The 27,797-nt window shown below is 38.8% G+C and overlaps 2 protein-coding genes across 4 annotated transcripts; one reads left to right on the top strand and one right to left on the bottom strand.

Moving 5' to 3' along the window:
• The first annotated feature begins 1,075 nt into the window (after nucleotides 1–1,075).
• Nucleotides 1,076–27,797, top strand: tub (TUB bipartite transcription factor). 3 transcript variants are annotated; one of them, XM_077593238.1, is made up of 12 exons: nucleotides 1,076–1,431; nucleotides 18,332–18,383; nucleotides 18,767–18,929; nucleotides 20,494–20,631; nucleotides 20,946–21,098; nucleotides 21,169–21,287; nucleotides 21,454–21,645; nucleotides 21,770–21,882; nucleotides 25,149–25,263; nucleotides 26,127–26,225; nucleotides 26,358–26,529; nucleotides 26,615–27,797. In XM_077593238.1, the coding sequence occupies exons 1-12, from the start codon at nucleotides 1,376–1,378 to the stop codon at nucleotides 26,746–26,748; spliced, it is 1,506 nt and encodes a 501-aa protein (XP_077449364.1). In that variant the 5' UTR covers nucleotides 1,076–1,375; the 3' UTR covers nucleotides 26,749–27,797. The 3 variants fall into 3 exon arrangements, with proteins under 3 accessions (XP_077449364.1, XP_077449354.1, XP_077449373.1); XM_077593228.1 differs by having other exon boundaries at nucleotides 20,943–21,098; XM_077593247.1 differs by lacking the exon at nucleotides 1,076–1,431 and adding an exon at nucleotides 12,812–13,187 and having other exon boundaries at nucleotides 20,943–21,098.
• Nucleotides 22,201–24,348, bottom strand: LOC144092842 (uncharacterized). Its single transcript, XM_077625975.1, has 3 exons — nucleotides 24,309–24,348; nucleotides 23,185–24,226; nucleotides 22,201–22,861 (listed from the first exon to the last, which is right to left on the bottom strand). The coding sequence occupies exons 1-3, from the start codon at nucleotides 24,346–24,348 to the stop codon at nucleotides 22,744–22,746; spliced, it is 1,200 nt and encodes a 399-aa protein (XP_077482101.1). The 3' UTR covers nucleotides 22,201–22,743.

Raw genomic sequence — 27,797 nt, 5'->3', positions numbered from 1 at the left:
GCAATGGCATATTACAATGTGTACATTGATACCTTGTGATGTACACTTATTTTTCTTCCATCATAATGTCTTTTGCCTTATGTTGAGCGTTTTTCTGGGGGCAGGGGGATTCTAAAATAAAATCTGTCATTGAGCCAAAAGAGGTATTTTCCTGATTTTAAGTTAAAATAATTAAGTAAGCATCCATAAACCAGCGTATTTTCTATCATTCCCAGTGAACAGTATATATTATACAGCACTTGTGCTACTGGGATTTAATGCCCTTTGTACATGCATAACAGCAATTTATCGCCAGGGGACGCAAATTCCCCCATAGTTTCATCGTTGATTTACTTTATTTTCTTAATCTTTTCAGTGCCAGTGGTGACTGCAGTGGTCAGATAGTTAAACGTTGGTAGTACTTAATACCTTTCACCCTTTACAGAGTAAGTGAATCTTTATTTAATTAATTGGACTTATTTTAGTTGTTTGTTTGTGAACACTTAAAGACCTTTAGCCTTTAATATGGCTGGTAATTTTTTTTGATATTTTATTTAAAAAAATAAATATAACATATATAATTGTATTTATTTCATTATTCATAATTAGTTTTGTTAAATTACATTATTTTAACATTAGAAAAATGAAATTAAAATGTATAAACAGAAATACAAACTGGTTACAGTCCCAAGTGAGACTATAAAGTTGCCCCCCAGTCCTCACATAATGCTTAACTCCTTAAATGCCAATGACGGGGATAGGCGTCCAACCCTATTTAACGTTAGTTTACTCTCAAAATGTATTATCAATGACAGGCAAAGAGTTACATAAGTTACCTAACAAGGGTAGGGTTAAAATCATAATTTGTGTATGAAGTAGGTGAAAATCCAAACAAGTCATAAGAATACACTGCATTTTTATCCGGGTCCTACAGTGTCAAGGTGGATTTTCTTTGCAGTAAAAGAGTCTCATTTATGATGAATCCTATACCATGATAACAGTTATGGTTTCTACAGAAAGTAACCAAGTGATTATGCCACGGAAGTCAATATATATAGTACTATACTATATGCCATTGACTCCATCAAGTGGGTGAGCTGCTTCCCGACACCGAGGCGCCTCCCTTTTAATCAGGAGGAAGGAAGCCTTCGTCCACGCGCGAGTTGACAAATCGACATCGATCAATGAAAAGGCGCGTGCACGCCCAAGTGACAGCCAACTCGCTCGCGGGACCAACTACAACCCCTCACTCATTAAACGAGAGCGTGAAACGATCAGCTGGAACGCCGCCTCTGCTCGCTCGAAACCTGGCGTGGAGGAGGACGACGATCGCCCGACCGACCGACCGAACGACCGAGTCCTCGAGGCTTCCTACGCGGCTTTCCAGCCCTAAAAAATGGAAGGAGTCGCCAGCAATAGGTGCATTTCGTACAGCCGCTGGAGCTATGATAGGTAAGACTATTTATCTTCCTTGATATGAGAGTTAAATTTGTTCCTTGGCCGAGCTCCTAGCTCAAAGCAATTGCGCCTTAAATCATCGTCCCCTTTCAAAATAAATGTTGAAATGCCCGTTGCTTTGACTTTTGGAATCAGCACCACATATGTGCTATTAATGATCCCATCCATGGCATTTCTATTTCTATATTAGCATTAACCAATTCTCCGCCATTGACGGCGGTGGACGTCCAATCATTTGATACTGATAGTGGTAGTCAACGACTTGAAACTTCATTTTGATAAAATAAAAATCACAAGCTGACAAACTGGCTGTTGTGAAATGACTTAACGGGCACTATACAGCGCTTATATGGTTTTCTTTTGCACAAAAGTAAAAGAAAGTACTAATCAGTTGCTTGTCTGTAAATCAAGCTATAATATACACTTTGGCATCTCAAGGCACTTCCCTATCTGGCTGTCGATAAATTAAAAGTTCAACGTACTTAAAAGTGTCACACCTTGACTCATTTTGTACTCAAAATGCATCGTTTGGTTTAAGTGAATATTACCAAATGATAACAGACTGCATTATGATCTAAGAGAACTATGGATGACACTCGTATCATCTGTTGTGTACAAAGACAAATTGCTCATTGCTCACTACAGGCAGTGTGAAGGGCAGAGTGAACATCCATCAGAACTGTGAGTTTTTTTTGTGTGAAAACCTATTAATAATCTGTTGTGTGCCTTTCATTGATTCGTCCCTTTCATGATCACCATGATTACGAATGCATCACTAAAGTAATGACTGAGCTGTCCCCCACTTGCTTCTCTTTCTCTCGGGGTGACGATTGGTCATTGGATGGCAGCAGTCGACACATTGCCTCTGATTGTATCATTGGTATTCCGAATCTTTTTCTTGGACTTCCCAGGAGACTGCAGCTCGAGGCGCTGGTCTCTTGCAGCCTAAGATTTTTATCACACTGCACACTGTATAAACAGCATGCAGGGGGACTGTACAAGTGTACAAAAAAATGAAAAAATAAATTGGAGTTGGGATTTGGTAGAGTTGGGATGTCTGTAGCCCATTTTCCCTGTGTCATGCTATACTAAAACTTCCCGGGACCAATCATTGTTTAATGTGGCAAATTAAAAATAAATCAAACTTCTTAATGATCCCATTGCTTTGTACTTTGTGCTTTTTGCTTTTGGTTTGGTTTGTTGTTCTGCGGCCTTTGACTGTACTGTCTAACTTATAACTATGCCTTTTCTTGCTACTATCACAATGAAATTTCCCGAATACGGATGAATAAAGTTATCCAATCCAATCCAAACTCAGTCCTCTCTTGCCATATACTACTGTTCATACAGAATGGCAGACCTAAAAACATCATCAGTAGAAAAAAAGCCAAGGGTCAACACTGACATCCCAAGCATTGTCTTTATTTTATTATATAATAACCTACAGGAAATTTAGAGTGTTCAACCAGCCTACATGCATGTTTTTGGAGGAGCTGTGGGAGGACACCGGAATACCGGGAGAAACCCACGAAATTTTGGGAAATGCTAAAGAACATGCAAACTTCACGCAGGAATTTAACCCTTGATTTAAAGAATATTGAATAATACATTTTTGAGAATCACCTTTTAATTTTTCAGATGTTAAATTGTGAAGAAGAGCATAAATAAAAGCTAGCATTTCTACGAATTGGCCACCCTGCATGGGAAAGAGATCTTATCAATGCCAATACTATTCCAACCAATCAAATGTGAGTATGGAAGATTGCCCACCCTTTTTTGTTTTGCCACAATGACCTCATCAAATTCATATAATAACTGTTTAATCCAGAGAATTGAGATTTATCTGTGAATGATAAAGATATCTATAATGGAGGCTTTTATAAAGCAAAACAAAAGTTTGCCTGTCCAAAGAAAAATACAATTGCAATTCTTTTCTTTCAAATCCGGCCCCCATTCAGAGAGTTTCTGAATACTGACTCAAGTAGAATCATCAGGCTGTAAAGAATTAACATTTTGTCAGATTTTTAGAATGTGCTAGGAGTCAACATTACCTTGAGCTCAGTCAGGAAATGAAGCATTGCACGTTGTAGTTGCAAGCATAGAAGCAATATTTCATCCCCAATCTGCGGTGGAGGTTTCAGTGTGCTTGTCTTGCAATATATTGTATATGCCTCCAATGAGAATTTGTATTGATTGGATATGCTTGATGAATTCTATGTACTATATTATTTTATTGCAATAGAAACCACTATCATGCTCAAAACAAACACAATGAAAAAATATTTCTAATGGAAAACAGGGGGTCAGGATTCAGTAAAAATGAGCCACAGTAAAGTAGAATGATGAATAATGATACTGAGTGTGCGTATCTGTGTGTGCAGGCTGAAATGGCTGCAAGCCTTGTAACTCATTGTGTATCTGCCAGTGCTTGGACATACAGTATGTGCAATCTCAATGTTCTCGCACCCACTCAGCAAACACAGTAGCCCAGTGATGGAGGGACAAGGTGGGCTAACAAGATAATATCCACATTCTGGAAAGCTTTGCATTGCATTTTCATGCTGTTTCAAAACTTATTTGATATTTGTGGAAAAATCTCCAGTGAGTTAGTAGCTTGCCCTAAAAAAATGTGGCAAAAACATGCAACTTCAGAAAATGAATGAATAAATGGTGGCACAACACAGAAACGAGGACACTTTGTAGTATTTAGTGAAGAAAGGAAAATAGCAAAATACTACACACAGCAATGCATTTTTCCACATCATAGCAATGCAAGCACTGAAATAAACAATAAAAAAGGATTTGAGGTCCAGATTTTATCTGGAAAAAAATGTGATATGATCTTTTTGCCACATCGCCCACCCCGACCTCTTAGCCTGCTTTGAACGTTATTATATGAATAAAATGTGGTCATGGTGAGTCAACCAAAGTCTTCGCAAGTCTTCCAGTGAAAAAAAAAATCTGTGTCAGTTTTATTTTTCAATAAAAGTAAAAAAAAAAAGTAAATAAGTAAAGAAAGGATAAAAAAAAGTTGTATTCACATTGTTTGCATAAAGATGGAGTGCACCATTTGATCGGGGCTAATTTAGGTACAAAAACATGAAAAATAGAAGAGATTTTTTTTCTAAATTTGATAAGTGAGAGTTAAAATGTCCAATTCTGGAATGACACACCCCACTATATTAACTAATAGTGCAAATGTCTTCCTCAAGGAGCGATAGATAGTCAGTCAGCTACAATTGCTTTTTTCGACTTGAGTACCCATGGGTGATAGATGCTGGCAAAGTAAAGTACTCTCTGGTATCTTGACAGCCAGCCAATATCCTTTTGCAAGAAAAACATCCTTTTCATCAAGAAAAGTGTTCTTTGGTCTCCTTTTATAACAATCCTTTGTACAGTTCTGATAACACTGACTAATGTCTAAAGAAGACATTTACAAGACATTTAAACTGTCAGTATTAGGCACTTGTATGTAAATCAATGGTACTTAAGATAGATTCTTTGTAATTGTGCTCTTCTAAAGCATCCCCTTTTTTACACAGAATAGCTTGGTCCCAGTGTAGTATACGTGTTTGAAACCTTACCTTCTCAGATGGTTGTTGGTCCTGCTTTTCATTAAAGTGGGCTTCTGTTAAATGACCCTTTGAGCAGCAGGTCTGTCTTTAGAACCGCTGTGTGGAGCAGTTTGACACACCAATATTGACTTTGACTTGGATTATTTTTGCAAAAAGTATGACTGAATGGTCGCTGTTAATCATTTGCACTATTGATATCAAATCCATTTTTAACGGTAGGCCTTTCAGTCAATGAGGGACATCATTCACCTTAAATCCTGTACCAGACAACCACGAGCAGCAGGCAGGGGACACCCTGAATTGGTTGACAGGCAATCCCAGTGCACGATGAAACGGTCAAGCACTCGCGCTCACACCACCACTGAGTGGGAATCAAACCGAGACTGCCCGCACAAAAGTCAGGTGGAAGATCGCTATGAGTTAACTCACTTGTTGTGAATGAGTTAAGGCTATGTTGTCAATCAAGCCTCTTAGTTAAAATGGATTTGACATGTTTCAATGGTACCCAATGAGGTACCACATGAAAAAAAATCGAATTATTAAAAACATCTCTCAATATTATAATAACAACTTTTAATAATAAAACCATAACCATAACTTTGTTCACTACTGTTAACTCCAACCACAATGATAAACTTACATTGGTAGACTAATACCGTTGTGACTGTGCAAAATAGATCTAACTTCCATCCAATATAGCACGCTGTTTTTTCTCTATTAGTCTTCAGGTCTGGTGTAGCTTTGTCATTCAAAGGAAGTCTTTCACATGTAGCCATGGCAACGCAGCCATGTTTTGATGAAGTAGTAAATGAGATGGCAAAAAGCATTCTCTCACTCCATTCATCCACATCCATTCTAACTGAGCAAAAGAAAAAAGAAGTCAGTTTCTCCGAGAGACATTTTAAAATGTGAACTTTGCAAAGGGAAGTTTGCACAAGTGTCTGGGTTCAATTTCACTTGAAGGGCACCACACCAGTGACAAGCCTTTGTGTACCTTAAGGTAGTTTTTTTGCCTGGATTTACTCCAGTCTGTTTTAATTCTAATGGTGTTTAATGCTTGTCATAGACTCTTGGACATTAATTATGGGCTCACGTTCTAAGAATATGTATATTTGAGAAGAATCTGTTATTTTTGGGTGTATTTACTTGGGACAAGATGGCAGGAAAGCAATACTTATATCCAAATGTAACTCCTCAAATCACTTCAATTTACAATGTTGCCGTGAGTTAAAAGTTAATTAATTCCATAACTCAAAACACACATAATTTAAATAATTTTACCTACAGAAATGAAAAAAATACATTTACTGTAATTTTTTTAAACTTAAAGCCTAGCTAACATATGGGATTTTATCAGCGAATGATTTGCATATGTTTTAACATGAATATCCTTGGAAAACAAAAAAAGAACAATTTTGTGCAATATAATATAACAGACTCCAATAACTGCAATTAAATCTAATGGAAAGCATTAAACAGTTTGAGCATCATGATTCATTCATCATTGACATCAGCCTCTTTCTGATGTGCATGCCAGTATTATACAAACATGTAATGAAGAAGAGTTACACAACTATTAAATGATGGCGCCTCGTTGCAATCATATCAATTATATTTTCACCCAGGACAAAGACTATATCCAATATTATCATAGTCATTGGTAGAACATTCATGAGGTTTCTCAAGCACCTTTCAGTTGATTTCTAGCACCCCTAGAATTATGTAATGCAGCATACTTTAAATACACATTATTATTTTTCTTTTACAGAAATCGTTTTAAAAAGGATAAAACGGTAATTCTTTTCTAGCATGTTTTTGTTTAAATATCATTTGCTCTAAGGGTTACAACCAATGTTCCCTCTAAGCTGCGCGCGTGCGAAATTGCGCACTACTCTCGTCTTCTCTGCGCACAGCAAATCATATGGAGCGCACAAAATAAAATACCTTTTTTTTTTTTTTGCTGTGAGGCCGACGCGCGAACCACTCATCTACCGGGCCGCCCATTCATAGATATTAATCATTACATTTTGTTATTACTAAATCATTTATGTGTAGTAGACATACACCTGCTTATGGCAGGTGTGATACCGGTGTGTGCCCATAGCGAGCAATGATGATGTTGCTCACACCGGTACTCGGTGTGCTCAGGGAGGTTGTCTTTCTGCACAGACAAACAAAAAATTAGAGGGAACATTGGTTACAACAACAACCAAATGATAATAGGATTAAAACTTGTGAGTCTCTGTGGACATGTAGCATTTTCACAGAAATTCCTCTTTCATGTGTGACTAATTAATGTCATACACACTCACCCTCTGCAAATTGTTCATAGTGTTTGCGCGGTTGATCTAGTCTTTTTTCAATGATGTCATTTTATATGGTAGGTGTTTGACTGATTTCTCCATATTCTTTCTGTCATTGATTTATACGTTAATACCCTTGTCTTTCACTATTCTTTAATTCTGCTGTCCTCCAGAGTGCTGCACTCGAGGTGAATGTAAGATATGCCTCTGGAGCTGGTTGCTATGGTAAAAGATGGTGGCGGAAAACTGGGAGGTGCCACTACATTTTTTTAGATGCACATAAGATTGCTAGTCTAGATTGTGTAATTATTATGAGCACGGCAACGGTTGCTGCACTGCTTTTTAAACACAAGGCAGTGGTTTACATTCGTGTAAACGCTTCCAACATGTCGAGCACTTTACTGTTTTTTGCCACGGCACATGCAATCAGATAAACAAGATGTAGTGGTACACGAATGCTGAGAAACTTTACGTGGGAGTTCTCATTTATGCTGAGCACAATACATAAGACTACTTTCCTAAAAATGCTACAAACAGATTTGTAGGCCTTTGTTCTGACATGAAATTTGAATATGAATAATGCATGCATATTTGCCTCTTTCTTGGTTTTGCAATACAATTTGACGTCAAATGCTCCCTTATGCCACTTTTCGTTCTTTCCTTTGTCTGTCTTTCTTTTGAAATTCTGTACATTTATTACATTTGTTTGGAACACATCATATTAGAGCAGTGTGGATAATAAAAGTTTTGCTTCAAGGCCATTGACAGACAGAAAGTCAAGGTTGTCACTGCTGTCAGAAAGCATGTCTCTTTTCTTCTCAGATTTCTTTCAAATTGTAGAGACAAAAAGAAGAAAAAAAAGGATTCTCTTAAACGATCATTGTTTTAATTACATGTTCTTGGTTGCCCACTCCTCCCTTTATCTAACACTTTCTCTTCCTCCAAAAAATATCTTGTGACCTGCATGAATTGGGGACGTAATGCTCAATATCTACCATACTTATCCTATTCAATTTTGTTTCAATAAACTAAGAGACATATTGGTCCAATTCTTGATGAACACTGTAGATTTTTGTATCATTTTATATAGTTTATGTTTACACATGAAATGTCATCATTAGTCTTGTTTATTTATTTTTTCATTATGTCTTAGGGGGGAAAATATTGATATCTATTTACTGAAAAGCACTGATGTCATGTTTAGAGGCTGCAATGACAATTCCTCTAAATGTTCATGGATTTTATATTAATTTTCAAACACAAGCTATTAAAATAGATATGACCATAATTGTTGGTTATACAGCATTTTAGCTGTACAATAAATCAGATAAAATCGTAAGATTTAATGTGGGACTTGAGCTGGTAAGCAGTCCCATCGTGCGGCCAAAAACCATTACTACATGTACACGCTCAGTCGAGGTCTCCCCCTATTGAGCAACAAAATAATGACCTGCATGCTGTTCGTGTCTTTAAGAAACACATCTTTCCAACGTTTTATGACACAGGAAAACATCGCATGTTCTTTATGTACACTCCACAGCACAGTGCATTTTCTTCTTTAAATGCTTTTTAAAAAAAAATAAAAAATGATGGTGTTGCCATGGTGACAAGAACAAAAGCGTGTTTCCAGAGGAAGCTCTCCGTGAGAGAGCTGAGATGTGATGCGAGCGATGCTCTCACTGACACTAGCAAACCAGCATGGTCTCTCCATTTCTCTGCATGTGTCCTGGTGCTAAGATTTGGAATGAGAGTATTTTTCTTTTCTTCATACTTTGGTAACTTGGCAGCAAACTCCCTCAGTGACTTACTTTTAATGCGCTGTAATACTTTTAAAACCCTGCAATGTGCTGAATCCGCAAAAGAGGAACTTTGATGTAGTGAGGGATTACTATTTTGGTTCATTCAGTGTTGCAGGGTATATCAGCATACTACATACTACATAACTGATGATCAGTAGCCCAGGAAAAAAGGTAAATCCTTGGAGGTTTGGTTCTTGAAAAGTTGATCTTGGTGTAAAAAAGTTTGAGCACACGTGCTGTAAAGTGTGAGGTGCAGTGTATAGTATGTACATTGGCCCTTTTTGTAGGGTAGTCATGCAATCGACCTGTCTGCAAATGTTTAATGGTGGGAAGAAAATTCATGATATAAGAACAGTTTGTACCTTTAAAAAAAGACCGCTTTTGTTGATGCGGAGGATACTGTAAATATGAGTCAGCTGCTGACTCACCAGTTATTCATTTCATAAACCAAAGTACTTGTTGTTGTTTGTTGCCTCTGGATATAATTGAAGTATTCACGGAAAATAGTCATGCCTTGAAATCCAAGTGAAGTTTTTCAAGGAACAAAGATGTTTTTAGGTTTTTTTTGTCTAAGTTGTCAGATGTAATTTGAAACTCAAAAATAATCACAATTCCAAAGTCATTTGAACCCTGAAGCTGCAGTCTGATAAGAAACACACAACAGCTAATAGAGGCAGTGTATCCGGAAGCCTCACATTTTTTTTGTCCAGTGTGACATTTTACAATCCAAATCAAGTTTGATGGATACCACATATACGTACTGGGATTTAATATGATAAAGGATGTCTGTGTGTGGGGCTGTTGCTCCAGACTCTCACAATATTTTTGACCAACGCTCAATGAGATGCTATTGGAAAAACTCACCACTTTTCTCCAAAATGTATTTGTCGTGGAAAATTGTATATTTCTCACATTAGGCAAGGCAAATTTTACTCGATTAATGGTGGACAAATGCCAGTGGTCTCGCCCACCTTTCATTCATATCATGTTTAAACATGGATCTAAAAATTTGAACACACTTGTTCAAATGCCCTATTTTTGTGATTCAAACCTTTCGGGCACAGTGGTCACTACAGTGGGCATCAATTCAAAAGTTACCATTTTCTCAATAGCAATGGCTGCCAGAGAGTTTTTGTATCCAAATACATATCAGTATTTCAGTCTTCTAAACTTTTGACAACCGCAGCAAAAATATATTGATTTATCCACTTTCTAGCACTTTGGGAATAACCCTGAAAAAGGCTTATTTTTCCCCATTATTGCTGCATGTTTTTTTTATTTTTAGATAATTATTCATGTATGAATGACCCTATTATTTAATCAATTGGGACTAGCACAAGATCCCTGCAGATTAACAGTCGAAGACCTCTTTGTTGAAAGGCAGTTTCCTTATTTCGTCATGTTATAGCAATCTATTCAGGATTAAAATCTCAACTCCAAGCTTCATATGTGAATTTTTCCCCATTTTACATTGTTTTTGTACATTTTGTTCATTCAAAATGTCCTTATTCTGTAATAGCAGCTGGGATAGACATCAGCTCGCTCAAACCCTAATAAGAACAAGTGGCATGGATAGCTGGCTAGTTGGATTACAAGTCATTGAATTGGCATGTTTAGACAAGTTTGCATTTAGAGAGAATTGGAATTCATTATTTCAAGTTGCTTCCAACATGGTTTAATTAGCATTCATAAACGTATTGCCTCCAAGTTCTCCTAGCCCGCCTCCGGTCTCCGGTGTAAGAAATGATTGTTACAGTTGACAAAATCCTTCGACAATTCATTTTTGCTGTGATACAGCAGTCATGCTGGAAGTACAATACATTGTGTGTCATTAGTGAATATAATGAGGAATTTGCATTTGACCTCACAACTAACTTCTTAATTCGTCCTAAAGACATAGGCGATGCATTTTGGAAGGGAATAATCACTGCTTATGCCCTGGTGATCTCTGACGAGCTTATGTTCTCTATTGCTATATATTTCGGTCCGAGTAAAGCAGGCTGACAAAAGCCAGAAATCAATTTTCACATTACATGCGCATTCAGTGAATCTACCATTATTATAATTAGTGATACTCCTGGTCTGGTCTTACTTAAAATACAGCATTTCTGGTAACTGGAAAGTATCATTTATTATATGAGATCTTATCGTTGTGAGGTAGGTGCAGCACTTACTGTAAGGCCAGTGGTACAAGTAGTATGTTTTGAATGTGGAGTTGAGAAGGAAGAAAGCAGGAGGAATATATTCTTATCTTCACCAAAGTCCCTCATGAGCAAATTCAGCCTTCAAAGTCAAACTTCAAAGTCTGCTCTGCTGCATCAAATATTCAGCAGGGTGCTTTTGCTCAGGAGCATTCCTCAGATGAGTGGCTTGTTCCATTTAGCTCCACTTTCATCCTGGCTGCTCACACGCAATATGCAAAATCTTCTGTGTTGAATTTGGTCATTTTAGGACACTTGAAGATCAGATAGGCTAATCATTCTCAAGCAGTGGGGAGGCAGTGGAAGCTGGTGAACTCGATTGTGATGGTGTACCTCTTAACTCTTTTGCTCTCATTGATGGCGTGCTTAGACGTCCAAACCATTTTAACTGTAGGGGCTGGCAGTAAATGACCAGCTTTCATCTATCGCCACCAATGGCAGCAAATGAGTTGAAATAGCCAGTGAGATCATTAAGAAGAGAGGCTGCGATGTTTTTCCTCAAATCCTTGTGGCCGTGCCTGCCAAATCCGCTCAACTTCTTCCTTCACCTCTCTGACCTTGCGATTAAAACACCAAATTCCCATCTGTTCATCCTTTAAATCCAAGGGAATTTCATGCGTCGAATCTTTAAAAGAATGCTTGGAAATAGCTTTTGAGAATGTAAACAAAATATGATATTTGAGCATTTAATCCTAAATACTAAGTATCTAAGTAATCGAAGTATAACTCTATCTATCATCACATCACCATGGAGCTGTTTTGTGACAAGCCATCTTTTTGAGTTGTCAAATCACTTTTTAAGGAATGTCAGTCAACATAAGTTGTGTTCCAAACTAAGGTTATCGTAATACACTGGAATTGTCAGTTGGGGAAAAAAACAGATCCTCAACTACACCGAATACCCTTAAACTCACAATATGTTGCAAAAAAAGGGTTACTAGAGAGAAGTTGAACAACTGCAGACGGTTTAGTTTTCCCTTCCGCACGTCCACGTGAGATATACGCTCATTGATGAGGCCGCCTTCAATCGACTCCTTGTGGTGCGGCGGCACTCCCGAGGAAGCGGCCTGCCTTAGCCGTCTATAGATGGACAAGGCAGTTGGCCGGGGAACACAGCGAGGGATGTGTGACAGTGAGGGGCGTCGGACGGAGAGCGGAAGCAGATGTGCGTGAGAGCGCTTTAGCTCACTGGGCACCTTTGTCTGGCGTTAACTCTAGTCACCGCAGTCAAATGCTAATGCCTGCTACTCTGGGAGAATAAATAAATGATTGGACTGGACAACACATCCGAATCCCCCGATTTGCATTCCCAGATTAAAACGAGAAAATTTTGGAGGATGCTAGCAAAGAAGGGGATTCTCCATCTTTTTCACGCTGAAAGCCTGAGACTTGGATGCTGCTGTTGGTGATGTCGCACGAGAGGGATAGATTGGAGAGAGAGAGAGAGAGAGAGAGAGAGAAAGGAAGAAGGGAGGGGGGATTTAAAGGGCAAGAAACGGAGGGAGATTTAGATCCAGTCAAGAGGCGGTGAATGTGAGCGGAGAAGAGGAGATGCATTGACTGCAAACGTGCACACGCACACACAGTTTCACAGGAGGACAAGAAAACGGCTAATTTCCCGCCGCCTGCTCGGATTGGTAGTCATCCGACGTCCCGCTGCTGGAAGACCTGCGGGCGAAGGCTTTCGGGGGAGACGAGGAGCAGTGATGATCGGGCTACACTCAACGTTTGAATCCTGTCCTCAGACCACATAGCCACTTTGCCGTGGTGCTGTTGCAGGCCGCCAGCCTTGCAGTTTGACAGCAGCAGTGGCAGTCAGGCTGATTGAGGCAGAATGAGCTCCAAGCACACCTCCGATTGGATTCCCTACAGGTATCTTGTGCGTGACACTGGTGGGATCAGACTTGTTTCAAAGGGCAGCTGTGCACTGTAAACGGGAGCATGTGTAAGAGGAGGCTGGCAGGTGCAGTCAGAATTTTATTCAGTAGTTGGAGAGGAAGAGTTTTAATCCATCTTCTGATACGGCACAATGTGTTCTTTCATAACAAAGAGGGATTAATGGTTCAAATTGGCGGACTGATTGAATGTTGAATTTAACCATGTTTTGCACTTAAGCTTTAAATGGGACATTAACCAATGTGCTTTTTGACCTCTTTGCGCTTGTGATTTTTCTTGAACACGCTAATTGCAAATTTGGACTCAAAGTAGGGTTTAATCCAGTTCACATGGGAAAATAATATATTAGGGCTAATAAACACATAGGCTGACTACTTTTGGCCACTGTTTAGCACTAGCTTTGTCTTCTTTTTAAACTCATTCACTGCCATTGAGAGCGACGTCCAAGCCATTTGAACATGGAGAACTGGAAGTGAGCTTTACGATTGCCAGCCAGAGATTTTTGCAGGTGCTGCTGAGTACTTACTTGTGTGCATAGGAGGCAAGTTGACTTTTTTAGTCCCCCACTTTAATAAAACAGCAATCAGAATTGATGTTGGGCCCTGCTCTCTAGCCGCAATCAGAAGAAAAGAAGAACTATTATTTGGCTGTTCTGATGTAAATGATTAACTGCTTTAATTATTTTGTAATTTACCTCGCCGTTAATTTGTTTGAGTTTTAGTAAACAAGCAGAAAGGACAGTAAATGTTGCAAATAAAATATTATTCTTCAACAGGTTTGACATTTCCATTGGCTAAAAGGAACGGAGGCGATGTGACAAGGCAGGGGCAAAAGGTTGTTGATTACATAATAAACTCGTCTTTGTCTCATCCTTTGAGGTTTCTATAAAAAATACATAGGCTGCTGAGGGTGTTAAATCCCTAGATTAAATATATGCAACATACTAATTTAATAAATTGACCACTTTATTTCATTTGATACCACCCCATATCCATTCTTACTAAATAATCAGAGAGAGAGAGTCATAGTCTTTTTTTTCATCGAGTCCACTGTGTTTATTCTTTTTTGATAGTTTACTGTTAATATTTCATTCAGACCAGTGATTTACTTAGGAAACTAATGTTTATAAATATATTTGTTTCACTAGTCTAATAGTGAGATTTCTGGCAGCGTCCGTGTGTGTTTGACACTGTGGAGAGGCCGCAACATTAGCACTTTGTACCGTCTGCTAATTAGAACTGGCATATTCCAATCCCTTTATTTGGCTTTCATGCATCTACGCGCGATACAAATGTATATGTATATTGGATTGGATTGGATAACTTTATTCATCCCGTATTCGGGAAATTTCATTGTGACAGTAGCAAGAAGGGGAATGCAAAAAAAAAATGGGTTATGTGGGAAACAATATTAACATTTTCTATACAAGTGTGGGCTGCATGGCCTATAATGTGATGTCTACATATGTGGATGTTAGGTCTCAAATATAATGATAAAAAGTAATTGTTTTTTATGGTAATTTGTAATATTTGTATATATATATATATATTCATGAATAAATAGAATGATAAACTAATAAAAGTTAGTGAAAACAAAAACAATAATTACAAATACACTGCGGGTATGACCCCCAATATGAGTCTAAAGTAGATTATTCCAGTTCAATAAAACTGCTAGAGCTGGACCCTAAGACTAGAACAAGAAGTGCACCTTGACAGAAGACACAAGCCACTGCACTGCTCGCCATCTGTGGGTTGCAACACAAGACTCTCCAGCATAATGAGTCGTTGGACCTCCATGGGAACAGCTCTGTTTGAGTCATTATCTTCCTGTTTGATGCCCATTCACATACTTAATAACTGATTGCAGACCTGGAGTACTTTGTTTGTCTGTAGGTTTCCCACAGAGTAGGAGGTGAATACTTTTTTCCTAGCAATCTCTCACGTCACAGTAGAAGCGACCGTGGCGCTGTCGAGGGACACGCTATTCCCAGCTCGTTGATTCACTGTTGCTTTTAACATCTCAACTTACTGAGTGCATGATCGGAATAGAATTATTTGCGACTCATGAGTAGCATTGAGAGTATTGTTGCTAAATTCATCATTGAGGGATTTGAAAATAGTGGGAACGAGAACAAGTAGAAGCACTCCTGTACATGCAGAATAAGGAAGTGTCCTACTTGACTGAAGGATTGACTTGCATATGTAAACGGCCACCTGATAGTGTAGTGGTTCACTCCCCTGACTTCGGTGCGGGCAGGTGCGGGCTCGGTTTCCGCTATTAGCGGCATGATTGTGAGTGTGAATGGTCTCTCTGTGCCCTCTGTGGCTGACCGGCGACCAGTCTAGGGTGTAGCCTGCCTTTCACCCAAAGTCAACTGGGATTGGCTGCAGCAACCCCTGCATCCCTTACGAGGATGCGCAGTATGAAAAATGAATGAATCAATAAAATAGACGGGTCCATCTCTCATAAAGTGTGCCCTCGTGCCTCCTGTTGCTTTTTTTTATGGCTCTTCTTGAAGGGAATCTCCTTGGAATCTAATTAAGGCCCTTTGATGTTTCACTTTCTTATGTCTAACCTTAACAGTCGAAAAAAATCATTAAGCCTTTCATAGTTGATTTAAAGCTTAAGCATTATAACGTTGGGAATAAACACACAAATGTGCCAAAATGGGGTTTGTTTTATTTTGTCTCACTAATCAGCACAACATCATCCCCTGAGACAATCTTGGCTCTTTCAGCATTGACACTCAAATTTCAGAAAACAATTTGATTTACCAGAACATGGTGCTTCTTGACAAAATTTGGGTCAAAAACACTTTCTGTCTGCTTTGATAAAACCCGTTTTCATTTTCTAATTAACATATTTTAAGTGTAAAAGGGTTGTTGCAGCCATATTTAAATTGATTAGTATCTCATTTTACCTTCATTGTTTGTGCTACACTGACCTTTAAGCCTTTGCTTGGACCAAAGACATTAAGTCAGTGTACAGAGCGCCATCAGGTCAGATAAGATTTAAGTCAATAGCCGTGTTTGTAGATACTTGGATATTACCCAGCTGTGTTTGGAAGAACACTCCACCCATCCAGGCAGAAGTCACAAAATGCATTTAATAATGTCAGATCAGATATGCCTTTGACATTGTGCAGCCACTTGTGTGCAAAGTCAGCCGTTGTTCTCGCCACAGCCAGTTCTCCACGACTTGTCTATCGAACAGAAGTACCAGCAGCGACCGATTCTCTGTGTTGTAATATCAGCGAGACACTCTGAAAGTCAATCATGTATCAGAGCCAAATCTCAAATGCATTTTCTCAAGCTATACATTGTTGGTTGCTGTCCATACGTTCCCTGTAGTTACTGAAACATTCTCATAGGGACTCCAATTAAAACCACAGTAATGCCATGTTCCCACATTTGGAAAGCAACAAAACATAAGCTTAGATTAACACACTGAATAAGCATTTGCTGAAAAGACAGTGAGTGAAGTAAAATCTTTTATTGTGATACTGACAGATTTTTTTTTAATTAACCTACACTCCATTATTTTAGACATGTTTTTGTAGTATTTCTGAGCTGAGGAATGACCTTCATTTAAAGATTGTTGTTGTGGGGGGTATATTATTCGCAGAGTTCTTCCCTGTATTCACTCTGCTCTATTAATTTAACCCATTATAATTCGCTGTCTAGCTCAAATGGATTAAACATGTTTTGCTGTCAATGGGATATCATAAGTTAATATCTATCTTTATTCCCTTAAAGTCCTATTTTCACATGTCAAAGAGAATCAAAAAATAAACAATGAAGACTCACACAGATCCATAACTATGTACAAAAAAGTAATTTATGTAACATTGCCATCAGGTTTCTTAAAAACAATGATGTCAAAAGAGTTCAAGAACCAGCAGAGGGCGTATGCCTCAATAGAAAAGGACTATGTATGTCGATGGGTTCTTATGGGTTTGATCATGGGTGCTCCACTTCCTTCTATGTGTTCAATTCACTCAGTTTATCGCTCGTGTTCGTGCTGTTCCAATTTCTTACACAACAGTTATTGACCAATTTCTGATAAAATAATTGAATTTCTTGGGAAAATAACTCAACTGAAACGTTGGCAGCCACAATAATGAAACTAAACGGAAGGGGATATAGTTCACGAAAACGCTGTTCGCCAGTGATGTCACTCGGTAACAGCTGTAATTTTCTGTCTAACAGCGAAATTAGATTAGTTATAGTAATAGTATAATAGTTTTTGTGCTCTGTTTGTTGATTTTAAAAGAAAGTGAGTGGGTTTGTTGCTCAGCAAAGTCCAATCTCTCAAGATCAGTAAGTATCCCCCAGGTCCCCTTTAAGTTACATTTGATTTCCTTTCACCTTTTAAGGAGTTCCAGCTAAGGAGCAATGACATGCTGATGGACATATGATAGGACTTTATCAGAACTATCACTAGAGCAGTGTGTGACATTTATAGAATTTTCATCTTTAAAAAGAATATGACTAAGCGCCTTGCTGGGTGGGCACTTAGTGTGACGCATGTGGTTCAGTGGCCCCGTCTCCAACTCTTTTCTTTCTGAGTGCCGTTTGCATGTTATCTTTGCGCTTGTGCGTTATGTTTTTTCAGGTCCTCTGGCTTTCTCCCACATTCCCATGTGAAACAGAAGATAAATCAATTCCCAATTTGCTGAAAGAAAATCAAATCTACATTGCCATCGCTGTATTAGGATAATAGTTGTTCATGTGTCTGATTGGTCAGCAGTCCCTCTGCGACCAGGGCTTGATGTCATCCTCTGAACTGAACTTGCTCTGCAGCAACACTTGTTGCCATGGCAACTAGGCCTAGTAATGAGCCAGGATTTGGATCAAATAGGCTAGTGTGTGCATGAATACTGACTGTATTTGCAATAGGTCAGCCCGCAGAAAAGATGGATTCATTTTATCCAATTGTCTATCAAAATATTTTTAAAAATGCAAAAGAATTCAATGTTTATTGCACTAAAAGTAAATATACCTTTGACTGATCACTTTATTTGCCTGCACGTCTAGATGACATAAGAAATGTTGAACCTCATCAAAACGTTCATATTTTTCTTTTTTTAACCTGCTCCTTATGTTTTTCATTTGCAGCACTTTAGACGACGAGGGCACCAACCTCCGACAGCAGAAGCTTGATCGGCAGGTAACTCTTTCTCAAACAATAATGCCATTAAAAATTGTCCTAGATTGGAATCGATGGTTCCTTTTAGTGTGTAGTTCACACTTTATTCTATACAGCAAGTAAACTGAACCTCTCCTAAAGACACAGGAAACATTTGGAGCCCTTTCTTTTTCTTCGCACCCTGTTCTCCATGAATAGAAGCTTTCAATATTTGATGAACTCTTTTTGAGAACATGCATGAAAGTGACATTCCTAAGGACCGCCTGTCTCCATTCAAGCTTATGTGAAAGCCATTTTTCCTCCACCTAAAAATAGATATAAATGTTCTATCTTTTGTAGAGATACCTAATATAAACCTTCATATATGTGTATGTGATAATATATGTATTTGTGTCCATTATCAGCGAGTCCTCCTTGAGCAAAAGCAGAAGAAGAAGCGTCAAGAACCCTTAATGGTCCAATCCAACGTGGATGGCCGATCTCGGACCCGCCGAACCAAACAGAGTGAGGAGCAGGCTCCTTTGGTGGAATCCTACCTCAGCAGTACCAGCAGCACCATCTACCACTGTTAGTTTGATCCAAAGCCTTGACACACAAATGTCAACAACAGTCTGGAGTCAATTTGTGTCTTTTAAAGTACAATCCATCCCAGTGTTCCCCAACTGTTTTTAAAGTGCAGTACACTTTCTGCATTGCAAAAATCTCAAGGCACACCACCAGCCTTATATTTGTCTGTCAGCTATATTTACAATATGAAGTCACTCTCATCAAAGTTGTATCAACAGAAATCTAGGAAACACAAAAAAGTATTTCCCTATCTTATTTTTCACACTGACCTTATGTCAACAAACGTTGAAGTCTGTGGACCCTGAATGACTTCCGGTTCACGTGATGTAAAAAAGGTTTTGTACCGATTTAATTTTTATCATTTTAAGACTTTTTCTCCCAAGATTATTTCATTCTCTTAACATTACAAGAAAAGCAGTTTTGTGGTCACAAACACTTTACGTCGCTAAAAGTCGATGCCCGTGAAAGCAAGCAATTTCCAATTCACATTACATAAATAATAAGCAACAAAATTACTTTAATCTTGAAATATTACAACCAACCCTTCTTGTCTTAGTATTTAATTGTATGAAATCTTGGCAGGTAATTTTCCGCAACACACCAGTGTGCCACGGCACAATGGTTAAACAGTTAAACACTGTTAAACACTGATCTATACTAATGCACTCCACTTGTAGATCAATCCCAACCTTTTGGTTCACTCCTTTACATTTATCATACAAATCAGTGCATTACCGTGGTGAAATTTGCTTGTCCTTTAAGTGCTTTTCACTTAGCGTCACTTCTCAAAACTCTTTTCCTTAAATGCTCTCTGGTCTGCCGACACACAGAAAAATAAATCCAATTTCTTGCCAGCTCAAGTTCATGAGCTGTCACTCATCCTTCCAAGGAGGAAAATGTCACATTGCACGTTATTATTCTGCAATGAAAGGAAATAAAAAACCTATCTGTGCCGACCAAATTGAGATGAACCCACTGACATCTATTCTCTTTTTATTAAACCCCTGCTTTACTTGCATGTGTGTCGCATTCATTCATTAGAATTTCATAAGAGATACCTTCCAATAGCCTTGTAATTTGCGAAAAAAAAACCGATAACCTATTGAACAATATTTTTTGTCTACAGTCTTCTTTACTTTTGGATTTATTCTGTCTAAATGTCCTTTATTTGGGTCATTCCAGAATAGGAGGACATTTTAGCATGAAGTCTTGAAAAAAATAGCTTCTACTTTATTTTTAGCTACATAAGCACAATAATTGGTTTTTGTAAATAAGTGAATATTATCTTATGAATATCAGTCTATTCTGATCATGTGCTTAATATGCTTGCATGAGGTAGAATGAAACATTCCATCTAGGATTCTAGGTTAACCTTTTTATACAAATATGAAAAGTAGTAGCAAGGACAAACTTGTTTATGAAGATGCAAAAAGATATTTTCATACTACAACAATATACTGCAGTGGGTGCTTTGAACACAACTGTGTGGATTATTAAAATATAGTAGGATGTAAAATGTCCTCTAATTTTGAAATGACCCATGACCCACGACTTCTGATTTCAGTGCAAGAAGCCAAGCAGGAGGAGATGAACACGAGGCCAGAACCACAGCCGCCTCGCTCAGCGAAAAAGGGCCGAGCGTCAGCAAACTCCACTCCTCAGACAGGCAGCGACAAGAAGGAGAGGAAGGGGAAGCACAAAGGTCAGCCTAATGGCAAACAGTCAGACAGACAGAGGCAATTTAAGAATGTAGCTTGTCAGATTGACAGATGGGGCCAAAGTACAAACAAGGGGGCACATCTAACAGAAGAGGATAAATCTTGACTATACACAAGAGAAAGCCTCCACTACAGTGAATAAAGGAGCACATGTGCTATTACACGCTGTTTATTTTTGTGACCGGTGTCAAGTCTTATGACTCAACTCCCCTACTTCTGAACTACGAGCATTTTTTTCATCATAGCAATGTAACTGCTGTGTTCAGGTGTACATTGTTGTCTGTTTGGGGCTCAGCAGGGCTGGATGGCATGGCCTGCCAGTCTGAGGACGGTCAGATCCAAATCTTAACGGTGGGTCACGCCTCGTCGGAGGACGGCGAGGGCGAGCCAGTCATGAGTTTTACTCCGTCACAGAGCAAGCAGGACCTACGGGTGACCATGTTAAAAAAAGGTGCTGTTTTTTTCTTCAAGCGTCTCCCTCACGATTGAACTCACATGACAAATTCTGTTTTTAAACTTAGGCATATCTAGCAGTATGAATTTTGATGAAGAGGATGATGACGACGAAATCAGCTCCACTTCATCTCAGCTCAATAACAACACAAGACCAGGTTCTGCCACCAGCAAGAAATCATGCAAGGTTTGCTGCTATTGACTGCGACAGAAATCCAATCCATTTTAACCAATTGGCCTCCAATGACAGCGATTGATGTTAAATCTTATGAACGTGAACTTCAATGGATTGGGCATTTGTCATCAATGAAACTCAAGGTTTTGTCTCACATTTGGTGTCCCTTCTACTGCAGGATGTGGCGTCAGCGCCGACCCCGCCGGTCAACGAGCCCGCCATTGATGTCGAGGACCTTGAAGAGTTTTCGTTGCGGCCTGCGCCTCAGGGGGTCAGGGTGAAGTGCAGAATCACCAGGGATAAGAAAGGCATGGATCGAGGCATGTATCCCACCTACTACCTTCACTTGGAGAGAGAAGATGGCAAGAAGGTAATGATGATTTTGGACTGTTAAATTTCAGTCCACAATGGTGCAGAATAATCTGAAAATGATTCATGAAAAACATGAAAGGAAGTGTTTTTTCTTTGTTGTTCAATACCTTGTTTGGTCACAGGTGTTCCTGTTAGCAGGCAGGAAGAGAAAAAAAAGTAAAACTTCAAATTACCTTATCTCCATTGATCCCACTGATCTATCCCGGGGTGGAGAAAGCTTCATTGGTAAATTGAGGTAGGTGTTGTGATTAGGACTAGTCATTTAACCTGTATTATTTAGTGTTTCAATATGGCCATTGTTAAATGGAGTTTTCAGGACATTAAGGGGACGTATAAATAAAGTGAAATATTGTTGTTTTATGAACATGCAGACCCATATCGATAAAGACTTAAAAATTGATTTGGATTTGAAAACCTAAACAACACTTGCAGATAGGACCATAACGATTGTTAAATGAGTCAGATATGCATGTTTAAAAAAATAGGAAACTAACAGACTGGATCAAATCTTACTTTCAGGCAACAGGTAGATACCAATATTTACTTGGCGATCGACTATTACAGATTCTTAATGTCACCGATAGCTCATTTTTGTAGTACAAGAAAGTGTGGATACTTTTGAGATTTCTTCACAATTGTGTATTCCTACATCACATATATTTAACAGTTGCTTATTGTTTTCTTCAGTTCCTAACTGAAAGCTGTGTACAAGATCCATCATGAACACCCATTTAGTTGACTTAGCAAATATGGATCACTGCCCAATAAAGGGCTACAGTTGAAATCACAAAAATGTGAGTCTCTATTGATAGGATTGCTGCAAATGTGACTGACATAAAACATTGATATACAATGAACACTTTGACTGTCCTGCCCGTTGCCATATAGGACTAACTGCTACAAGCTTACCCAGTTACTGTAAATATGTAGAACCATCACCGCCAGTGAACGAGTTTTAATTTGGACTAGTGAGAGTCCATGACTCAGCTCCACAAGGCCTGATTGATCTTTCCAACAATCCTCTTGAGTAAAGTAACACCGTGACCATGTTACTGAATGCCATTAATTAGTAAAACTCCTCTTCTTTATGCCTTCTTTAGCCATTGTTTTCTGTCCACCTTTCTGTTGGAAGTTGGTTATCCGTTTTTTCTAGCTCACCCAACGCGTCATCCTCCTCGGTAGCTCCTCCCTCAGACATAACATTTTTCTGAGAGCTGCAACAAAGATAGACAATTTTTCACTCCTTCTGAATACCTTGTTAATTCTTTAGAGACATTGTTGTCGTAAGGAAAAAAATCTAATATTTTCTTTAGTATATATTAAAACATCTTTCAAATCTTTACATATAAATTTCATTTTAGCAAATAAAAAAAGAATACAAGGTCAATGCACATGATTGATTTTCACAGCCCACACGAAATGATTTGGTGAGCCAGATCTGGCTGGGCTGCAAGTTTGATATTATGCCTTAGAGCTAGTTAGTCTTTCTATCAGACTTGTAATCATTACACCCAGGTGAAAAATTTACATTCCTCACCTCATTTTTGATGGCCCCTCTCCCGGATGTTCTTCTGCCTCATGTGCGCTACAATTCTCTTTGTCCATGGAAGTTTGTACGCCCTCAGCTAAATCAGTATCATTAATGCTCTTTGCCAGTTCATATACACAATTAGGCATCAATGAATGGTCATCCTGCAATCCTAAGTCATTCACTCCCTTTTCATCACCCGACTCCAAGTCTTGTCTCGACTTATCTTCAGATACGCCGGGTAGCGTGTTTTTCCCCCCCTCTAAGTCAGCGCCACTGTCCGAGCTACTATCTTCAATTCCGTGCCACCTCTGGAAGCATTTGTTCCCCCTTGTCTCAAACGGACATTCAGCGTTATCTGATGAACAAGTCCCTGAAAGTTCAGGCAGAGAATTTTTTGTTTCCTTTTGCCCACTAAGCTGTTCATCTTCCGTGGACCCTTCTGCTTCCTCGGTCAGACTACCACCGTCTTTTGCGCGTTCATTGGCACAGTTTGGTAATACGTTTTCATCTGAATCCAGTCCATCGCTTGACCTTCCCTCTGACCTGTCGAATAGAATTTCATCTTCATTGTCTAGGTCCCCACTGCTATCAGAAATGTAGTCAAACTCATGCCACCACCTGGAACGTTTCCTAATTCTGGTTTCCTCATCCTGTTCAGTGTCCTCTCGAGATCTGTTTCTCGACGGCCCTGGCTGAGGTTCTTCCTCTTCTCCTTGTACTTCTTCCACGTGTTCTATCTCTTCCTCCACCTCCTCCTCCTCCTCCTCTTCCTCCTCTATGACTTGGTTGACTATCATCTGAACCTCCCCCGCAAAATCCATGTCCAAATCGTCTTCATTTTCATAATTCTCTTCCAGCACATGATTGATATGTCCAGCATGGTTTTCAATATGCACATTTGCAATATTTTCATTGACAAAGCCTATTTGGTTCTGTCTGAAAACCCTCATGTGATGATTAATGATGAAATGCAAGAGGAAGATAAATTCCATGTCATTATTGTCGCCATTTGGTGGTTGATCTTCAGTTGGAATGTGGATATGATGGCCTGTAAGACAATTAAAATGTGTGGATAATTCTTAGACATTTGTACTGAGGAGAAATAGAAATCACGTTTATCAGGTACTTACGATTCGGACCATTGTGGTCTCCGTCTCCTTGGCCATCCATTTGGCTACAATAACCAGAAATGACAAGATTTGACTCTAGTATTAACTTTTTTCTCTGAGATATCTGACATTATTCAACAGAAGGCTTGCCATTCTCAATTTAAACTCAAAAGCAATCTGCATATTTATGTTCAATACAAAAGACTCCAGTATTGTTGCGGAAGCCTCATAAGGAGTTTTCCGAAATGCAGCGATGGCAAATACTTTGGCTCCACCCCTCAAAACAATGTGATATCACAGAACATCATTCCCTTCCTTCATATTATCATTATGACATATGATTAGCAGCTGATTCTCAGTACTTTCACTGGCAGTGGAAAATCCAAAACGCACCTCAGGCTGGAGGAACTGCTCCTTGTACAGTAATGGTTGTTACAAAGCCATTAGAAGTTGGATGTGGAAGCTCTTCTTCTCTTCCAGTCTCAATCATACTTCAGTTAGGGTCAAAGGTCATTCTACTGTGACTTCCGACATTCTGTCCTTCTAAAACCAGGACCTCAAAGCATCAGTTATAGCAACAGATGCTTCAGCCCAGCAGTGCATATTATAATATGGTTCTCTTTGTAGCCATTCAATCTAAATGCTTTGAATAAAGCACTTTATTGCATCATGCGCGATGTCATCATTATGATGATTAATGTATTTTTTTGTCACGCTGCACTGTACTATTGTTAGACTGTACAGTGAATGTGAGAAATCAACTTCTATTCGGCTATTGATGCTGGAAGTTTCTGGATAAAACACAGTGTATTTTTCTTAAGTAGGACTAACTTAAGGAAACTAAAGTATATTGCTTTCCAGGTCAAACCTCATGGGAACCAAGTTTACTGTATATGACAGCGGTCTTAACCCTATGAAGACCACCACCAGCCTTGAAGACAATAATATGCGACAAGAGCTTGCAGCCATTTGCTACGTGAGTTCATTATTTTTTCTGACTTTTTACACTCCAAACAGGTATAACTATCTTTTCAGATTCCAATTTTTCTCAATGTTTTATTGGACACCAAGTGGCAAGATAAATGGTATTAAGACCACAGATCACACACCTCTTTCAGCGTTAAACTTTGCACAAGAAGTGCTTTTTCTTCATACTTTGATGTTAAATGCATTTAACCCGATTTTCTATAGCTAAAAAGCTAGTTTCTCATTTGTACCGTGTCGTCTATGTAATTAAAAAGATATATTTAAATAAAACGTCATGTTCACACTCCAGATGAATTTGGATGTCTACCCATGTGTTTGGCACATATTTGATTTTATCATGCAGTGTGAAAAAGTAGGTCACGATCAGAAATTTTTGAATGTGCCAATATCAAGTCCCTATTTGATACCTCTGAAATGTAGTCATTAAAAAAAGATGTTTGGGTTATGCTTTTTTCCACTACTTTGAACAAAGCTGTCTCAATGTTACATCCATTTAATAGGGTTATTAATAGAGTAGTGGGTTCAATTAACTGAAAAAAATCACAACCCCCCTTTTTTTGCAAATGGGCAAAAAGTAACAAAAACTCAAAATAAGTTAAAAGAATAGTTTAAACTTATTCTGAGTTTTAACGCCCTACAATGTGAACGACTATCTGGTTCAGGCATTGCACAAACCATGACAGAAATTAATCAACTAGGTTTCGGTGAAAATTAATATCAGACATTTTTTGAATGGTACTTTGTGCTGATGGCAACTGTGAGGCAGGGCCAGCGAGGAAGCCTTATTTGATCGGTCGGCTCTGTGATTCGGATTTAAAATGCTTCCAACATATTTTTTTCTTTTAAACGTAGGAAACCAATGTATTGGGATTCAAGGGACCTCGTAAAATGAGCGTCATCATCCCTGGAATGAACATGGACCATGAAAGAGTGTCAATCCGCCCACGAAATGTATGTTTCCCATTACCAATACGTGCTGATCAAGTTACCCTGCTCAAACAAATATAAATATATATTAAGCTGTTAATGTACACTAAGCTGATTTTTTTATGGGATTCCATTTTGTGCCTTTTCTTTGTTTAGGACCATGAGTCATTACTGGCAAGGTGGCAAAACAAGAGCACGGAGAGTGTAATAGAACTTCATAACAAAACTCCAGTGTGGAATGATGATACACAATCATATGTGCTCAACTTCCACGGCAGAGTCACTCAGGCCTCTGTCAAGAATTTCCAAATCATTCACGACAATGACCGTAAGTGACTGAATGAATATAAGGGATTTTGCAAACATTCCACATTCCTATTTCCTCAATATTTATCAAAGTTCAATGGTTTCAGCTGACTACATTGTGATGCAGTTCGGACGTGTGGCAGAGGACGTGTTCACCATGGACTATAACTACCCAATGTGTGCCCTTCAAGCCTTTGCCATCGCCCTCTCCAGCTTCGACAGCAAGTTAGCCTGCGAATAGACGACAGTGGCCTGAGATTTCGTGGCCAACCGGTCGGTCCCTATGTGCTCCCAACAAGGGCTGTAAATGAAACAATGCTTCTGGTCTGACAAATCCGAAAAACCCAGCACCCCTGAAAATCCTGCGTATCCCAACATGCCTCAAGTTCGTGCACCTGCGGACGTGCGCGCGCTTGGCAAAAGGGCGTCAAGCACAAAGAGTTTAAAAAAACAAAAAATCCATTTGTTTTGTAAGCATTTTGGACTGGGTGTACATTCTAAAGAATTGTTTCTTCATGTAATAACTAGAAAGATTTAACATTCTTTATCTGTGACTACTAATTGCATATTTGTACATTTTGAGAGTTGGCTACATTTTATGTACCCGTCATGAAAATAACCCAAGGTGGAAAAAAAAAACATCCTCAAGCATGACTAGATGCTAGATTCAAAAATAACATGCATGTCAAAGGCTATTTATGTTGATATTTATGTATTTATTACATGTTTTGTTTTTCTTTGGACAGTATTGGCTCTGTGGAGCTGCAAGCACATCAAGGACAAAGCATCCGCACTAAACGATTGGAAGGGAGCAGGTAAAAGACGTGTCACGATGTGTTGGGTACCGTACAATATTGTGTCACTGGGTCACATGTGAATGTATCGAATAATGGCGCACTTTAATTTCAAACCAGTAGTGGGTGGGAAATAGCCCTACGTCGTTTCTTGTGCCTTTGAACACTACTGTAGTGTTATGCTTTGGCTGTAAAGTAAGCTCTTTGCTGTTCTATCTATCCCAACAGGCACTGCATTGAATGATATTGCTCATTCGCTGCCATTGTAGTCACATTTGAATCGGGGCGGGGTGAAGCAGTGAATTTAAAAGTACAGTACATTTTGAATAAATAACAAAAAACTTTGAAAATAGAGGAATCCCTCCTATCATAACTTGGTACGATTTTGAACATGTCACTTAAATGTAATATTGTTCTTAGGATGACCTCTGAAGAACACATTTACATACCTGTCAACCTCTGCCGATAACTGCCCTTATAAATGATTATGATTCCC

Source organism: Stigmatopora argus, chromosome 2 (genome assembly GCF_051989625.1).
Source record: "Stigmatopora argus isolate UIUO_Sarg chromosome 2, RoL_Sarg_1.0, whole genome shotgun sequence".
NCBI lineage: Eukaryota > Metazoa > Chordata > Actinopteri > Syngnathiformes > Syngnathidae > Stigmatopora > Stigmatopora argus.
Note: the sequence above shows the minus strand (reverse complement) of the source record. Positions and strands in the feature narration are given on the sequence as shown.

What these genes read in the sequence shown, in the direction of transcription:
- tub (XM_077593228.1), top strand. Translation starts at nt 1,376, where the DNA reads ATGGAAGGAGTCGCCAGCAATAGGTGCATTTCGTACAGCCGCTGGAGC. An exon ending in AGCCGCTGGAGCTATGATAG is followed by an intron (nt 1,432 to 18,331) that starts GTAAGACTATTT and finishes TTTCATTTGCAG; the next exon opens with CACTTTAGACGACGAGGGCA. An exon ending in AGCAGAAGCTTGATCGGCAG is followed by an intron (nt 18,384 to 18,766) that starts GTAACTCTTTCT and finishes GTCCATTATCAG; the next exon opens with CGAGTCCTCCTTGAGCAAAA.
- LOC144092842 (XM_077625975.1), bottom strand. Translation starts at nt 24,348, where the DNA reads ATGGATGGCCAAGGAGACGGAGACCACAATGGTCCGAATC. An exon ending in AGACCACAATGGTCCGAATC is followed by an intron (nt 24,227 to 24,308) that starts GTAAGTACCTGA and finishes ATTGTCTTACAG; the next exon opens with GCCATCATATCCACATTCCA. An exon ending in GAGGGGCCATCAAAAATGAG is followed by an intron (nt 22,862 to 23,184) that starts GTGAGGAATGTA and finishes TCTTTGTTGCAG; the next exon opens with CTCTCAGAAAAATGTTATGT.